The 19,133-nt window shown below is 34.9% G+C and overlaps 1 protein-coding gene across 7 annotated transcripts in view; it reads right to left on the reverse strand.

The window, feature by feature from the left end:
* Positions 1–19,133, reverse strand: part of LOC306670286 (multidrug resistance-associated protein 1-like) — a 94,785-nt gene that overhangs the window by 23,284 nt on the left and 52,368 nt on the right. For all 7 annotated transcript variants that reach the window (XR_013766374.1, XM_079154953.1, XM_079154951.1 and 4 more), the window contains 5 exons: positions 17,541–17,708; positions 15,637–15,799; positions 10,746–10,821; positions 2,903–2,963; positions 2,125–2,344 (listed from right to left, as the gene is read on the reverse strand). Coding sequence is in view for 6 of the 7 variants with exons in the window: in XM_079154953.1 (XP_079011079.1) it covers positions 2,125–2,344; positions 2,903–2,963; positions 10,746–10,821; positions 15,637–15,799; positions 17,541–17,708 (688 nt within the window). In the remaining variant the exon portion in view is untranslated. The remainder of the gene's footprint in view (positions 1–2,124; positions 2,345–2,902; positions 2,964–10,745; positions 10,822–15,636; positions 15,800–17,540; positions 17,709–19,133) is intronic.

Below are 19,133 nucleotides of genomic sequence, written 5' to 3' on the forward strand. Positions count from 1 at the left end.
TAGCATGAACTTTCCCAAAGTATATTCCATCAAAGAAATGTTTTTTAAGATGTAAATGGGAAAAACATTGTTAAAATATCCATAGTCGATGGATTTAAGAAACATTAAGTCAAATAGAATTGAACAGGTCAGTTTATTGAATGATACCCTGAAACCTTCAATGAAATAGAGAAAGAAGATTTGAGACTCAGAAGAATATAGTTCCCATTTTTCCTAACCTGTTGAAATATAGAACTTAATTTATGGAGCATACTTAGAGTTTCATGTAAAATCCTTTTGGACTTTTTAATTTAATGTTTAAGAACAAGCACTTGGGAGTCAGGCAGACATGGATTCATATCTTATCTCCAAAATATTCTATCACAGAATGTTCATCACACCACTTAAATTCTCCCTTGCTAAAAATACATAACATTTCCTGTATTCCTGTGTATGCTCAGCACTTTTCTATCTACAGTACACAGATTGTCTAATTTGATCATAGGGGGAAATGTTTGCATAAAAATAGTGAGAATATTTACATTTATGAGCAATAAAATTGAAAGTTTAAGTAACTTGCCCAAGTTTTAAGAAGTCTCTCTGTAGGATATATACTAAGTTAATTAATCTATTAGTTTAAATAGTATGAAATTGCCATTTATGTGGGTTAGAGAGGGTCAAATTTCATTTGGATCAACCACTATAACTAAAATACTTTGTCCTTCCAGAAGCAGCAAGGTTTCACATTATTGTGGTTGTTTTATCTCTCTTCCACTGACTGGGGAGTAATTTCTGCTCAGTTTCTATGAAGCTGGTCCACCAGTTAGCTCTATGTACCTAGTCCTCATTCACCCTGTGGCCCTCAGTTTCCATTCATAACAGTCACATATGCTCTCATGACTTTGTTTATTCTCTGTGTAGAATGATTCCAAGTCTAAGCAGAACCACAGAAGTATAAGATGTTAGAATTTAGAGAAAATAGAGAAATTTTCTAGTCTAAGTCTCTCATTTTACAAAGAAAACTGTGTTTCTTAACTTCCAGACATGGATTTTAATCTGTCTACTGGAAGAAAAGTGGTGGAAATAGGTATCAATACACTAAGTGTGTCCAAAATTGAATTCACCATTTGTCTGCCCTACCAACTAAGGATACCTCCCTATTTCTTTATTTTTGCCCAATGTAAACCTCAAAATCATGATCAATGGACGTCCTTTCTTCACTCGCCCTCAATTCTTATGTGTGTTTTCACTTCAACATCTTTCCTATCTATCCTTTCTACCCAATCCAATTGCAGCTCTGTATCAACTCTCTCACTGGTCCTTTCATTCATTCATCATGTATTTATTCAACACTCTTCTGTCTTGCACCCATGAGTCAGCACTGAACTAGAGGCTCTGAGTGATAGAGATGCATCAGCTAAGAAAACTTTCCACATTAGATTGCCTTCCCCTTAGACTCCTAAACACCCTTGATTATTTCTCTTCTACCAACCTCAACTTCTTCCTGGTCTGTCTGACTCTTATCCTTACAATAAGAAAAATGTATATTTTTAATCATTGCTGCTGCTTTTTTCTTTTTCTGAAATATAACTTTAACTATGTACCTTTTTCTCTCCAATTCTCATGAGAAGTTACATTAATATTTCAATCATACCTGGCCTTTCTGCTTTGAATTCTCATAGAGCTTTCTCTTATACCTATATAGCACTGATTACTCACATGCAGTTAGACTGTGAACCTAACCTATATTCATTAGGCTTTAATTTCTTAACAGACTTTCCTATTGATCTTACATCACCCCCAACACTTACACATGTAGAGTGATACCTAGTCAAGACTTTTGAAAGCTGCATGGCTTAATAGATAAATCTTAGTGTTCCTCAGCTGTACAATGGCATCATTCTAGATAATTACTGCCAACACTAAATGAGATAAATATGCAAGTTATTATTGTGGACCATGTAGCTGACACCAACAAGCTTTGGTATACGCTCTCAAATGTGGTAAATTAGAAATATATGTATTTTAGGTATCTCCAAATATTTGAAAATTATGGCATTAATTCTGAGATATCATGATGCCATATGCTTGTGTTTGTATCAACTGAATCAGGATAAAAAGAGAAAAAAGTAACCATTTTTTTACCTTGAATTAATCCCAATAATCCATAGATATTAAGTTTATTGCTTCTTATTTGCTTCCATTCTGTGAAATCATTCAAGTGTTTTGCTTCTTTTGCCCAGGCACTAAGCCATAGATTTTGTCCAATGCTCACCAAATTCCGTCCGAGGTAAGTGGCTACTATCAGCCACACCCAGGGCCAACCAAAGGCTTGGAGATACTTCAGAATGATTGAGAACTTCACCTAAGGCAAAATTGGTCTAAAATTAGATTGCTGAGAAATACTAAAATGTGACATGCCAACTTTGAATGTCCTGTTACTAATCATTTCTGAAAATGATTAGTATTAAATAAATATTGTGCTAAAAAGTCTCAAAAATGTACTTTAGAGTCAGACAAGATATATTTAAATCCCATTCTGACATTTCCTAAGCTTTGGAATGGTGATTAAATTACTACCTATTCTAACCCTCAGATTACTCATCTGCAATTAGAATAAGAATCAGTAGCCATCTTAAGGTACATGCAAAGCAGGAAGAATAGTCCTGAATGCTTAAAAGTGGTCAATTAATCTTTGTTACTATCATTAGTAAAAGGTAATATACATAACTAAATAATAGGTAATCGTTACTAAACACCACTCAACATATCCAACAATTCCATTTAATTGAATTTTTAAAAGCAATTATATATAAGCCTCCTCAAATTGAATGGGAAATTTATAGCATTTATTAATGATGAAATATAACATTTTACATTTGAGTGGTTAATACCAAATAACATTTATTCTTCTGGCTCTTACCCCACCAACAGGAATCTTTTCTTTTTTCATTGAGAACTGTTTTCCATGGTCCAATGAAGGCCTGGTAAATCAAGACAATGTTGAGTTTTTAGGTTTTAGATAACTAAACATTACAAAATAATTATGCACTCTCAACCATTTTTTTACATGTTCTTCTACTTGCTTACCTTTATAGCAATCTGAGTTGCCCTGACAATGACATTGTTCCTTCAATCACCCAGGGGAAAATGTTTCTCTCTCATACTTCATATAGCTTAGGGTCAGGGCACGTTTTCTCATTTTTGTGGTTTCTAAATAATTATCTTTCAAAACTAAGTCAAGTCCCTGGGTCATTTAAGCTAATGCCACCTGGCTGCACTGTACACTACCACTCCTTCACTCACTTTCAGGTACATCACCTGAAAATCTATTCTTCCCATTTTGTTCTTCCACCATCCCGGGTAAAGTCATGGTGTCTAGGGACAACCATGTCAAACTCAACCCTTTCCTGACCTCACGACCTCTCTAGTTTCAGGTCTTTCATCTTCAGTCTACTTTGATCACTATATTTCATGACCTTAAATCATAAATGGTATTATCCAGAATCAACCTATTTCTAAAAACCCAAGTCTAAATATTTCACTCTCTGGTCATAACCTTTTCTATTTCAGTTGTAAATTCAGTTACTTTCACCACACCAAGATTCCCAATTCCCAAATCCACCTTTCTATCATGTTTTTCCTCTTCAATGATCAATGATCCCAGTTTACCTGGTTTTAGCATTGATTATTCCACATTCTGAAAAACTCTTCAGTCAAAAGAAAACTATGCCCTCTCTCTAGTTCCTGCATTGCCCTGCTTATCCTCCATGATTTCATTTTATCCAAACTGTGGTAATATGCTGAGTCCCAGGCCTGCTTTCCTTCCCTTAAACCTCATCAGAGCTCACTTATCAGTCCTTCTTACACATGCTTCAAAACATCATGTAACCCTGTAAATCAGTTCCCCATAAATGGATGTCTTTCTTGCACCTGGGCTCTTACTATGTCAGAAGGGTTTGCATCACTTTCAGAAGGAGGCCTTCTTCCATCCTGCTTTATGGAGAAAATGGAAGCAGGAGAGAAACACCAAACCTTCATATGCATCTGCATTTCGACCCAGTCTTTTCTCATTTTCTCCCATAACAAACACAGAGAGTCCCCTCCTTAGATCCAAGGCTAGCTCAGTGGCCTGATCCTGCTCTGTCCCACTTTCTCAAAATGCATTTATTAATTACAGTGTTTCTGCACTTTTCTGTTAATGAATTCCCTGACAGTATTTGTTAAAAAGGAGAATAACATTTCTCCTGTAGAAATCTGTCATTTAAACAAACGATTCAAGGATTCCCATCTTAAGGCAAGTCTGAAAAACCATTGTACTCTCTTATCTAATCTTTACCTTCTTTCTTCCTACTGATGCCTTCCCATCAGCCTACAGAGAATGTGTGCTTCTCATTTTGAAACCAGTCCCAACACCGCACACACACACACACACACACACACAATCCCACTTCAAATTATGTTCCTTCTTTACCATCTTACATCCCACTTCTTGCCTTCCTTGTGTTGCCAAACACTTTCTTGCCCAACTACCTTTTTCTCTTTAAACTTCCTCATATTTGCCTAAAACAATTTTCATCATGGGTACCAGTCAATTACCTATGACTGTATGTACTGGACACTTTTAAAAATTACTTTGAGGAGTTCACTGACCACTTCCTTGTTTAAGGGACTCTTCCTTCTCCTTTTTTTAAAAAAAATATTTATTTTGATTTATTGTACACAAATGGGGCGCAAATGTTGTTTCTCTGGTTTGTACATGAAGTAGAGTCGCACCATTTGTGTAATCATACATGTACATAGGGTGATAATGTTTGTCTCCACCTGTTATTTTTCCTTTCCCCCACCCACATCCCCTTTCCTCTATACAATTCACCCTTCCTCCATTCTTGCTTCCTTCCCACCCACCATTATGTATCATCACCCGCTCATCAGAGACATCATTTGGCCTTTGGTTTTTTTGGGATTGGCTTATGTCACTTAGCATGATATTCTCCAACTTCATCCATTTGACTGCAATTGCCATAATTGTATTCTTTCTTGTGGCTGAGTAATATTCCATTGTGTATATATACCACAGTTTCTTTATCCGTTCATCAATTGAAGGGCATCTAGGTTGGTTCCACAATCTAGCTATTGTGAATTGAGTAGCTATGAACACTGATGTGGCTCCATCACTGTAGTATGCTGATTTTAAGTCCTTTGGGTATAGGCCAAGGAATGGGATAGCTTTCCACACTCACTTCAGATAGAGCACGAATCTCCAGAATCTACAAAGAACTCAAAAAGTTTTATACCAAGAATACAAATAACCCAATCAATAAATGGGCTAAGGAAATGAACAGACACTTCACACAAGAAGATCTCCAAGCAATCAACAGATATATGAAAAAATGTTCCCTTTCTGCTTTATCTGCCTCCTACCTCTCTGGAGCACCATTAGTTTCTCTTCAAACTCCTTTCTCTGTTTTCTTCTCTTTAATGTTTATATTCTGGAGTTATTTTCTTTGTATAATCCATACCTCCTAAATGACCTCATCCATTTTTATAATCTCAATGATCCTCTTCCTTGTGGATAACTCTTACATTGGTGTATTTAGTTTATATCACTTTCTTGAGTTCCAGTTCCATGTCAAGCTCTTACTTGTAATCTAATTTATTTCTTTCCTTGTCTCATACAAACCCTAAAATGAACAGGTTATTTTTCTGTACTCTTCAAACTTTTTTGACTTTACAAAGGGTAGCAGGACGAACTTCTGTCTCAATCATGGGACATTTCCAACCAATTCCCAAATGCTAGTCAATTGCATCTTCTAATTATCTCTGGAATTATATTATTGGAGAAGTATTTGGTAAATGTCAAAAAACATGAAGAGAGGTAAAGAGAAAGGAGTTGGAGAAAGAAGAGAAACAGGAAGAGAAAGAGAAGGAAGGAGAAGAGGAGGCAGTAGAGGAGGAGGAAGGGAAGGGGGAATAGAAAGAAAGACAGGAGGAGGAGGAAGAAAAAAGATTCATGATCTTATATTTCAATCTTATATAACAATCAGTCCTAAGATGTTTGTGAATATTGTAGTAGTTTCTCTATGCATGTGTGGTATGATAATATGTATGTTCTATAACTGGTCTTTAATATTTTTGAATTTTTATATGGTCTTTGTAACTCAATATATAATGAATAGTCAATAACCTTCTATAACAGAATTATATCTTACAATAGCATCATATTTTATAATATGATATGATAGTATTTTATCATTTTAGCATCATGTGGTATAATGGGTAATACTTATACTGGTTGCTATTTTTCCTGATGTAATTATTGCTAAAATGATCTTTTTTAAAAAGAGATTGTCCCTTGTAATAAATTCCATATTCAGAAGCATAGGTATGCTAAGTTCTAAGTCCTTTGATATAGTTTATATTAATCTGACCTCTAGAAATATGGACCTGATGCATGTACCCCTAAGCAGATCAAGAGAAGCTCCCATTTCTCCCTAATTTTCATTTCACTTATCAGAATAAGAAATATCCTGTTTGATCAGCCTGTTAGTTCTTTCCCTTCTGCCTTTGGCCCTAACATCCAGAAGCATTCTGTGGGAGGCTGCGGTACATGGCCTTTGTAGATCAGTCTCAACATCAAAGAAAGATACACTATTTTAGAGACACTTGCTTTGGAATAGCTCCTGGTATATGATTTGGGTTAATTACTGTCATCATCCTTCAAACCCTTGGCATGGCTTCTGTTTGAATAAGCAAATTTAGCATTGGTGTCAAGCCAAAAAATTAATTCTTAATGTAGCTGGACATAAAATGCTATGAAATCCAACTGTTAAAAGGGAATTAAAGCTTTCTAATTAGACATAACTAACAAAGACCAATAATTTATTGGACACCGTACAGAAGGGTATTGCTTTTCTAAACTAAAATGTTACTCATTATTTTTCCACAAAAATATTGTATTTGGTTCTGGCCACTCTGTTGTCAGTAGTAACAGGTCTTGTTTGAGTCCTTTACAAGAACAAATTGCTTTATTTTGGTAGAGAAGTTTTAAAAAATGAGTCTTTTTCTGTCCTTCAAAAAATCTCAGAAAAATACCCATCTATGTATTTTTGTGTAAAAGATATAAAATTCACATATTGAAAACATTATCCCTGATCCGAACACACAATTTGCAAAGAATAGATAAAGTATGTATGAGAAGATTGGTGATTAAGAAAGACTAGCAGGAAAGCCAGGAGGGGGCAGTGTAGATAATAAGTTACTAACAATCTAGTTACTGGATACTAACATTCCAGTTTATTTTATTCAGATTAAATAGTACTACAGAGTTAAGGAAATAATTAAAATACACTATATAAATTTAGAAAGAGAAAAAATATGGAAACAGTTAAATATATTTTATCCTTGATTAGAAAAATGAAACTATAATTATTCAATTAATTCATTCTTAAATTTCAAAGGAAGGACTTTTCAGACATTATTCTATCCAACCCTCTTTCTTTTTCTCATTCCTAAAAATATAGTTAGATATTTACCATGAATCTCTCCATGAGGAAAACTCTTTGTATTTTGTCTAATACATACCATTGTGGAAAGGCTTTAATTATTGACAAGTTCCCTTCTGCTATATCTTCTGATCCCTCTTCCATCTTAGTTCCAGCATTATTTCATAATAGGAATAACTGAGTAATTCTGGGCAATCAAAAACTAGGTTGAAAAGTCAGGAAAATTCTCTCCATGTAATTTTATCTTATCAAAGAGTAAAGTAGATAAATAATGAAAGGAAGAGTAGAAAATAACATGGAAAGAATTAGGCCAGGAACCAAATAATTAGAAAAATCAAAATAGGTATCTTAAAGATAAAAAATAAAATTAAAATGAAAGATAGTAAAAATTTTTTTTGAAATTTCTTGGTTGAAAAAATAAGAAAAGTCAGCACTTGGCAGGGGAGGAATTCATGGACTCGCAATAAAGTTTAGAACCAATTAGTTTTTATCATAGTCCTTAAATTAAGCTTGACTCTGGGTAATGTTAGGAATACAATGCATTCTTAACAGATGATGTGATTTTCCCAATATAGTTTTCATTGAAAAGAAGTTAGAAGTCAGTTTCAGAAGTCTAACTTCAATTTGAGCTTCTGTAACTTAGAAGTACATAGAAACCAACCTGTAAACAGAGCTTTGTAGGGATTGTGTTCTTTGTTCAATAAAGAAAAGGGGGAATGGTTTCTCAATAAACTTCAGAACTTCAAGTGGTTTGATTTGTATATAATGGTCAACAATGAGTTTTGTAAATAAGAAAAATTGATTCTAGAGGGAAGGATTTAATTAAATGTACAACAATATTTGTTGGTTTTTAAGTTTCAAGCTTTGTCACGCTATTAATTGAGTACATGATGAGACTATACATAGATGAAAACTTTATAATTTAGAGATATGTATAAGTCCTAGCACATAACTTCCAAAGTCTCTTTCAACACTTCTATATTGGTTTTTCTAAGACTTCCTCTAAAAATGATACTTAAATGAAAGATACTAAGTTATGATGGCCAAAAAATGAAATAAACAATGACTTTGGGTGTTCTTTCAGTCTCTAGTGATTTATTCATTCATTTGACATGTATTCCTTGAGCACTGATTTATATGCCGTTCAGTGTTCCAGTTGATGACAATACAACAGTGAACAAATACACAAAAATTCCTGCCCGGGTAAGCCTTACAATCTATAGGTAGAGCAAGAAAAAAATAAAAGTAAATAGGTACACTTTCCATCATAGTGGAAATTAATAAGACTTATGAAAAAAACTAAGCTGGGAAGGAGGTAGGAAGTGCTATTATATGAAACAGTGTGTCTAACCAAGTTTTCATTGATGTTGAGCAAACACCAAACCAACAAGGATGAGGAAGCCATATGGTTATATGGAAAACTATGCCACAATACAGCAGGAAGGGCAGCGGCCTGAAGGTTGGGGAATGTGGGGCTGTTGTTCCAGGAATAGCAGAGGTTCTGTATGGCTGGAGCAGAACAGTGAGAAGTAAGTCCTAGGAGGTTCTGAGATCAGAAAAGCAGTCAGTCCAGGTCCTGTAGGGTTGCACAGTTCACTGTAAACATCTGGGATTTTCAGAAATGTTAATCCTTTGGAAGATTAAAGTGGAATGATATGATCTGATTTATATTGGTAGAGGAAACAATCTGGACGGTACATTGCTAACAGCCTGTCTATTGGGTCAGGGATGGCAGCAGAAAGCCCTTATAAGTTGACAATTGTAATAATCCAGGTGAGAAATGATAGTGATTAGACAAAGGTGGCAGCTGTAAAAGTGAAGAATAGTGGCTGAATTCCGGACTACTGGATAGATATTGAAGATAGGGCTGAAGGGATTTGATGATGGATTCGGTATAGCATAAGAGAGGTCAAGGATAACTGCACTATATATATTGTTTTACCTGAGCAACTGGAAGAATGGCATTGCCATTAACTGAGATCAAGAAAGTTGCACATGGGGCAAGTTTGTGTATGGTATGGGAAAATCAGAAGTTCTGATTTGGATATATAAGTTGGAGGTGTCACTTAGACATTAAAGGGAGGTTGAGAGTATCAACTAGTCATTGAACGCTAGAGTTCAGAGATGAGAACTAGGCTAGAGATCCTTTAAAAATTGCAGGCACTAGTGTATAGAAGATATTTAAGGTCATGGGACTAAATGACAACTTCAGATTGCCAGCACTAAGACAGCCAATAAAGAGTAGCAGACCAAGGTCTTCATGTTTGAGGAGGAATGATTCTGTTGGCCTATCGAGTCAACTAAATCTGGTATGCATGCAAAACTCCAACCTGCCACATCTGCATCATCCACACTGCCTTAGTCATAACCAGTTCTTTTAAAAAAACAGTAAGTTATTTATCAGGTCTAATCCATGAAATTCTGAACTACTGGATGCTGCAATGCTTGCTTCCCTAGAATCTATTTCCACACTCCCTCTGACTATAGTCACTTATTTTTTAATCCCCTTATTCCTATTATTTCCTTTTTATCATTCAGCTTCCTATTTGGGCAACTTCTGGAGGAAATTTTTTTTCTTTTATTATTTTTATTTAACTTTTAATTTTTTACAGACTGCATGGGGGAAATTTTAAGGGACAGAATTTATTAGGTTAATTTGCTTCAGCCATTGATCATTTTAGTTATCTACAAAAAGCAAAAACAAAAATAAATACAAAAAAAAAAACCTAAAAATAAAACAAAATCTAATCATTGCCAAAGTTATGCTATTTTTATTTATCCCTCACATCCCTTCCCTCTCTTCTTTCCTTTGTTCTTTGCTCTTGTTTTCAAACAGGTTATTTGGATCCTACAACTAGTCATTATTTGTAGGTCGCATACCCTGGATCAATAATCATCCCAGAATTGTGGAGTTTTCGTGTCCAAAGCTTACTGTCACATTCACATCAGTATAGTGTATAAATGTCATGAGATGGGGACAGTTTTGACATAAGTCCAACTAAATTAGTTTTCTATTACCAGACTTTGGCTAGAAATAGCTGAAAGTCAAATGAGCATTTATTTCCAAAATCAAGTCACATCCATCTCACTTAAAAAATCAAACTCATTCCTCTAACTTAGAGCTTTAAGTTGGAAACAACTATGTACATTTTATATTTATTTTAATGTGAAGATTCTTTTTATAAGAGTTGAATCTCATATGCTGAAAAGTAATTAATTTGTCCATATTCCCAAAGAACCTGGAGTTCTCCTGATACTTACCTATCTTCTTGCTCCAGTATTCGGTCTTTCAGGATATTTCTGGAGTTGATTACACTCACTTGCTTTAAAGCAGGACCTAGAGAGGAAGACAATGAGTCCTCTTATATCTATGTAAGCAAACAATTCACTAAGTAGAACTATAATGAAAGACAACACAGATTGGACAGGTTTTTATCATTCTGGCGCCAAAGGTCTACAGAGAACCTTTTCATTTTCCTCATTATTTCCATTTAACTTAATATGCTTTGTAATTTTTTAGTAAATCTAAGACTCTATAATCAAAAACCTACAGAGAAAGTCTTTTGTAGATGTTAGAGAGGGTGCTAGCTTATTTTGGCTCTTCCATAGAAGAACCAAGTATTTGTTAGAGAAACCCAACTCTAGCCTTTTAAAGAACAATACAACTTCACCTAGCCTTACATATGAGTGTGATTATTGTGAAGATCAGAAAGAAAACAAGATGGTAAATCCTCCAAATCTGTCATTTGCTTATAGGTTACCAATATCAATAGTCGCTTCCCGTGTGGTGGACACTATTCTAAGGAATATGTATCCACAAACACTTTTCAACCTCAAAACTGCCCTAAAGGGAAGTTTCTACAGCTGCCCTTGATTTACATCTAAAAAAGACCAAGGTCTGGTGAGGTTATGCAGGTTGCACACGTGGAACTAACAGAGACTGAGGTTCAAGTAACTGTTAGTGAATTTGCTGGTAAACACCTCAGAGGTAGCACAGCAGATTTTTGGGATCCCCCTCCCCCAAGCCTGCCACATGCACAGCACAACATGATACTTAAACTCCTTAAATTTCCCTATTTCTTATCTTCAAAGGGGAAAAATTAGACTTGGAGGTCTTTAAGGTCAGTGTGTGAATTTTATGCTTTGTTATTTATAGAAGTAAGCATCTAGCCCTGCAGGGAAGAATCTGACTTATGTCAACTAAATCTTTTATAGACACAGGGTCCACAGGCTCAGAGAATGACAATTCAGTTTGGAGATGTTTCAGCCTTTCCTCCCAATGTGCATTCTCATGCTTATATCTTCTCATAAAAATATTTAAATTTATATATTTACAATTTATAGTGTGATTTCACATGCATTATAGAAACTAAGTGCCAAAACAAGCTCATAAGGTAAAAAGAACTGGGAAAGTTCCCTATCATTTGAAAGAGGGAAAATAAAACGGAGAGGACAAGCAACTTGCATGAAAACCAGATTTGTCAGAAAGACACAGAGAGGGGTGCAAGCTAAGCGTGAAGAGTGAGCCAGGCCTCCTGCCCTGTCTTTTCAAACTAAGTCAATGCCTTGTTGTTACTGTGCTTCTTTCCACATGTTGATATATGTTTGAGAATTTCTAAGATCTCTGGCATGAAACAGAAGCAACATTGGATTCTAACTATTTCTTACACTCTGTCTTAATTTAAGCAAGATACTTAATCTCTTTGTATAATCAAGATCATTTAGCCTCAGGAGGTTTGGGGAAGGATTAAATAAATGCAAAACACATAAGTATACTAACATAATTAATACCCAAGATGTAGCAACTTTCACCAGTATTATTAGTATGCATGAGAATTAGCCAAGACTAGACTCCCAAATATGTAAAATGTATCCTCTTACATCTTTCAGCATACACCCACTTCTCATCCCTGAATATTTTATATAATCCCTGTAAAGTAAGACTCAGATTTTTCAGAGCTAGATGGAATCTTAAAGAGCTAATATATCTCCAAACCCAATTTACACTGTAAACAGTACTTTTTACTGTTTACTTGCTATGCTATCTTTTACCAACTTCAGCACTGAAAATGAGAATGTTCTAGAAAAAAGAAAGTGTGACTGAGTAACAAGCAGTCTTGACGGCAGGGGAAAGAGGGAGAGAGAGAGAGAGAGAGAGAGAGAGAGAGAGAGAGAGAGAGAGAGAGAGAGAGAGAGAGAGAGAGAGAAACACATTGTTCAGTGTCAGCCACCAGGAAAAACAGTTAGTACAAGCCCTATATTTCACAAATAGGAAGAACCAAAAGAGTTAAGTCATTTCTGTGAAGACCAACATAGTTTTTCAGTGAAAAGAGTATATCCGCAGAGCTCCTGAAAATCAGTCCACTGATTTTCCCTACAGTGTTGTGCTGATGTATACCCCCCTGTAATATCATGTAAGAAATTTAAAATGAACAACTGTGTATCATTCAAAGAAACTTCTGAATAGACTCAAAACCAAAAATGATGAACTACAATAAACAAATGGTGGATCATAGGGTGATTTTAAAACTGGGGATCACATTTCTGAAATTGTACTCCCTGCCAAATAGTTCTCTTCCCCTAAATCTTGAGAAAAAAAAGCCCTCAGATAGAATTTTACTTTCTCTTACCACTTATGCAAATACACCTTCACAGACAGGCCTATATCTAATACCTGTGTGAACCAGGGCAAGGGTACAAATGAAGACCCACATATCCTGTAATCATTTTAAAGTTATAGATTAGAACTAGCAGCCTCTTAAGTTAAAGTTCTATTGCTTACCATAACAAATATACCCCCCCAAACACCTGGAAGGCAAGATCAGGGGCGATGGTTGGTTTTCCTGACACCTTCTCTGTGTACAAAGCAGTCTTTGGTGAGGTGGCCCCTTTGTTCCCTTTCTCTCCTGCCCCAGATCCATCCTGAAACAGAGGAGCTGCACACTTCAGTCCACATGTTCAGGCTCTGCCTATCAATACCATCCCAAGGGGGAAAAATTCTCAGTGGTGCATGCCAGCACAACAGGGGGCAGACCCAAGGCAGGAACAGTCGCCCTGTCCCAGGAACAAACTTACATCATTTGGGCAAAGAATTTTGGGACATGAAGACAGATGTAGAGTGGTCAAGAAATGGCAAGTAGAGAGAGGACAGGTGGTAGATACAATCTCTTGGTCTCTTGACCAGAAAGTCAGGCATAGAAGACCAGAGCAGGAACTCCCTAACGCGTGGAGTGCAGGAAGAGGTGCGAAGGCAGTAAGTACTGCAGGAATATCACACTGAATGTAACTGAGTTTGAAACTGTCTTTTATGAGGCATTTCATATCATTGAAATCTATTGTTGCCCTGCATTCAATAGTAGCTAAAGAAATCACACTCTATATGGCTAACCTTTTGCAGGTATCTTTCTATTCATTGTGAGTATTTTTATGAGTTTTTACTAGATAAAAATACTAGAAACTAGATAAAAATACTAAAAATTTAAAATAAAAAATTAGAATCCCAGAAATATTCAATTTCAAAATATATTCTATTCCTAGTATAAAAATTCACTCTATCTTCCTAAATTCTAACACAAAAGACAAAAATATTGAGGCAATTAGGAAAAAAAGCTCAAATTATACTTTTTTAACTGCATATTTCTGAAGAATTGGTAATATTGTTAGGCTTGCTTCAAGAATAACATTGCTTTTAATCTATTACAGTGAAGGAAAGATAAATACATTAAAAATATACAAATGCAGAGAAGGTATGGCACTTGTATGCTGGAAGAGATTTAAAAAATAGCAAATCCCACAACTTTTACATGATGCACTCTTCATACTTTGCAATAAATTAAATATGGAATTAAAAACATATTCTGTTTGATTCTGGAGATGTATTTTCCAAGATAATATAATCTATATTTCATGCGACTTTTAATAAATGGCAAGAATAAAAGACACTGACTCATAGCGTTCTAAATCATCCTGTTTACTTCTGAAGAGACACCTTCAGATGCAGTAATTTAACAAACATCTACCTAGCACCTGTCATTTGTTTGCATGTGGCTCCTTCAGTGGTGAGGATAGAGAAAATGATAAGACTCCTTCTTCCTGGGGATTCACCAAATATTTTTTTAATATATCCACAAGTAGAAATTTATAGTATGAGAAGTAAAAACAATCGAACTCAGTTCACGTGTCTTAGCTTAGGTCAAAAAAAAAAAATTGAAAAATGACTTTGTTTTTTGATTTCATGGTGTTAAAATAATAATTGATCTTGTTTTAAACCAGTTTCATATTCTATAGCATTTAGATCCAGGTAAAGTTTAAAGTGAGTTGAGACTAGATACCAACTCATTTAGAAAATACTGAGACATATCACTATATGCCATGAAATTATGAAATAACCCAGACCCAGAAAAGGCACAGAAAAAGAATCAGGCTCTGATGATCTACATGAGAAACCAACTAAAGCTTTAAAAAGAGATGATGTGACATCCAACTTTCAGAGTAGGCAAGGACTTATGGAATATTAAAATAAAGCTAGATTTCAAACATCCCTATGATCTAAGCTTTATATGGGGATAGAACCACTTCATTTATTTTAATAAGTCTATGAATCTGATTTTCAAATTCTTTGATTATTATTATAAAAATTAGTGAATAAAACCAATTTCTAACTCTTAAAAGTTAAGCAGATATTTTTCCCCTTTGTGTTTCCCTGGATTCTTTTTTTTTTTTTTTCTTTGAGGGGGGTGTATGTTTCCCCCAGCATCTAATACTATACCTGTGATGTTTCATATAATTACTATTTGTTTCACATGGGTTTATGCTTTAAACTTTGTGTTCTAAACTTTAAAAAAGGCCATAATGTTTGGACCCATTATATTCTAGGCTAGAATAGAATTTATAAGTTGTTCTAATCTCTTTGTAGATGAAGAAACATATCCTGGTGCATTTTCATTTGTTCTTAAAAACCATAAAGGAGTTGATGTTTAAAACTTATACATCTCACTGTTTTTGTTTCTTTCCTGTGGAAATGAAGGTGACCAGCCCTTGACTTTAGCAGGATCAATGAAGAAAAATGTATAGCAAGAGATTAGGTAACTAATAGACTTTCAAAATGTGTAGGCATATTATATCTTAGGTTCATTTTTTATTGTATCCTTACCTTCTTCTTGTTCACTGAAAACCTGAAGAAAATTATTGAGGTTTTTGGTTTTAGACAGCAGCTCCTGATACGTTCCCATTTGTGCTACCCTGCCACTTTCCATCACAACAATAAGATCCATGTGTGGCAGAAGTGTGAGGTTGTGTGTCACTAAAATACGAGTCTGAAACACAAAGTGTTTTATTCTGTAGGTTTACAAAACATGGCAAAAATAGATCTGGGGACATAGCCCAGTGGTGGAGCACTCACCTGGCATGTGTGAGGCACTGGGTTAGAATCCCAGTATTAAAAACACTGAAAACCACCACAACAACAAACCCCAAACAAACAGAAACAAAAAGAAAAAGGGCACGGATGAATTTTTTTTTAATAACTGAAGTCACTTTTTTTTGTCTTTATTATTTGAGAGTGTAATTTTTGTAGGTGACAGTTTAAAATAGCATCCACATATCTCACAATGAATAATAATATATTGCTAGATCAGAAAATATCTTGAAAATGTAATTTTAACCCTTTGGTTAGGGTATTTTTTATTCTTTAGAAATGAATCAATTTCATAGAAAATTTAAAATAGTTTCATATCTGTCACTTCTGCCTACTGTTATGGTTTAAAATAGGTGTCCCCCAAAAGTTCATGTGTGAGACAATGCAAGAACATTCAGAAGTTAAATGATTGAGTTATGAGAGCCTTACCCAATCAATGAATCAATCCCCTGGTGGAGATTAACTGAGTGGTAACTGAAGGAATGTAGTCTGTGGCTGGAAGAAGTGAGTCAGTGAGTATGTGCCTTTGGGGTATTTGTATTTGGCGAGTGAAACCTCTCTCTGCTTCCAGATCATCATGTGAGCTACTTCCCTCCCCAACACTCTTCTACCATGATGTTTTGCCTCACTTTGAGCCCCAAGGAATGGAGCTGGCTGTGAACTGAGACCTCTGAAACTGTTAGTCCCCTCAAAATTTTTCCTCCTTAAAATTATTCTTATCAGGTCTTTTAGTTGCAGCAGTAAAAAAGCTGACTAAAACATTTATCTTTTTCAAAAATATGCTACTGTTTAAAAAAATGTTTTTTAACACATTTTTAAATTATATTAATAAGTTTTGTTTTTAAATATTTCATATTATATATATATAAATACAAGTGAATGAGAAGTTTTCATCTCGGGTTGCTCTCAGTAAATCAAGTAATTTTTATATTATTTACTGAAATAAATATCGTATAATTTTACGTATTTTTTTCCAGAGTACTCCATATTAACAAATCTATAAACACATTATCATGGAATGATTGTGAGTTTGTAGTCAGAATTTGAAAATTCTTTGCTATTCTTAAGTTGAGAAACCTATATCAGGTCAATTTAGAATTTGAATTCCTTCATATGTAAAATAAAAGTAATGATAATATCTATCTTACAGAATTATTGTAAGAACTGAATATATAATTTAAAGAGTTAAACATGTAATGCACTTGGTAAGCATTCATTTCTTCTTGGCCTCTTCACAAAATGATTGAATCATTATTATTGCTATGTTCATAATACCAAATTTTAAGTAAAATGATTCTGTTTCTTAGAAAAGTAGTACATACCAAAATACTATTTTTCAAATAAAGTCAACTATACTAATAACTCATTATGATACACATATTCCTTTAGAGTATGGTATTACTCGATGAGGTAATTACCATATATACATACTTGTCACTGATATAAAGTTATTTAAAAAAAAACTCAAAAGTGATCATTGAAATTTGTCTCTTAAAGGACAATACAATTATCTCAACTTTTCATGTGAAATTTGACTACTTTGCTTAAACAAATAGGCAACATAATTGGAATAGTAGGCAAATAGTGCTAAACAGATTATCCTCCCTCTGTCTCTTAAGTACAAATGATATTATGAATACCTTGTTTTTCAAAAGGCCTGAGGACCCTATCACTTTTTCAAAGAGCTGCTTTCCAACGTGAACATCCACAGCAGACAAGGGATCATCCAGGAGGTAGATGTCAGCCCCACTGTAGACAGCTCTGGCCAGACTTACTCGTTGCTTCTGACCTCCACTTATATTCACACCCTGAATATGGAATAAGAGAAAAGTTAGATCTAAGTACTCTTTCATAGCAAGAACAGATAACAACCCGATATGAACACTCAATATTTTATCAATTATTTCCTAGTCCTAACTCCATCCCATTTCCTAGTTCTACTAACTTGTGCAAATTAATAGCTATGTCTACCTCCTTTTAATTACCTGCTCTCAAAAGAAGAGGCCACCAATTAAGGAGAGAAGAATTTTCAAAGCTCTATCTCTGAAAAGTTATGCCTGTGGAATATTAAGCAAGATTTTTGGCTGCCAACCATATACTGACACTAAGTGATCATTTTTAAATTGACACATAGGAAATTGAGAATAATAGCTAAATTACCAAAGCTGTAATCAACATGTCCTATTTTCTCCTGTAGAAAGATTAGTGCAAGTCTTGTTGGCAAAAGGACAACTCTAAGAAGCAGAAGTAAGGAATATACATCACTATGTGAAAATTAAAGTTGACACGTACAACTATGTATGGAGAATTATGGGGTCAGGCCCAATTTACTTGATTCATTTTATATTTAGTGTGTACTGATCTTATTTTAAAGCTCTTGATGCAGCTCAGAACTTAGCCAACGATCTACAATTGTAAAATGACATGGCTTCTTTGCATTAATGATGGTCCTCTTACTCAACAAACATCTCCTCAATATGTTTATATTCTGGGGGCCATGCTAGCTTTCAGATTCAAAGATAGTAAGGGAGATGAACATGAAAATGTATATATCAGGGAATGTGGTTCACAAGTGTGTGTTATGTGTGCATTTGTTTGCATGTAATTATGGTAACCCCCGATTCATAGGTTTTTTTTTGGAGAATTCAAAAAAGTGAGTGTAAAAATATTTAGGACAAATCCAACACTGAGTGTGGATAATGTTGGAATTCGATAGAATTATCGAATTACTCCTCTCTCTAATTCATCCTCTGACTTGTCACCACCTATCCTGTAATTATATCGCCATCTTGCTTAAATACCTTGGATTGCCACATCTCACTCTTCCATCATCCAAAAGCAACAGCATCTTCCTCAGTCTTAACGACTCCTTTCCACCACTCTTCCAATGCTCCCTCAAGTGACTGTGATTGACCAACCAGACTAACCTGCCCTTTCATAGTAGACCCAATGCTGTCCATTCTGCCTGGGAGCCCATATCTTCTCTTTTCAATTTAAAGGATACCCTAAAAAGTTCTCTCTGACAGCAACCTCTTTCCCCAGTGACTGAGTGAAGTCATGTCTTCCCTCCCTTCCTATTTTGCAGGACATTGTTTATTCATCCAAGTCTCACAGTCTCTCATAAGCTTATTAACTCCCACCTAATTCATCTTTTATTCCAAATACTTAGTGTATGACACTAGATGATAAATATATATTGGTAAAGAAAATTGATTAAAACTGTTGGCATGGTT

Source organism: Sciurus vulgaris, assembly GCF_902686455.1.
Source record: "Sciurus vulgaris genome assembly, chromosome: 10".
Classification (NCBI taxonomy): Eukaryota; Metazoa; Chordata; class Mammalia; order Rodentia; family Sciuridae; genus Sciurus; species Sciurus vulgaris.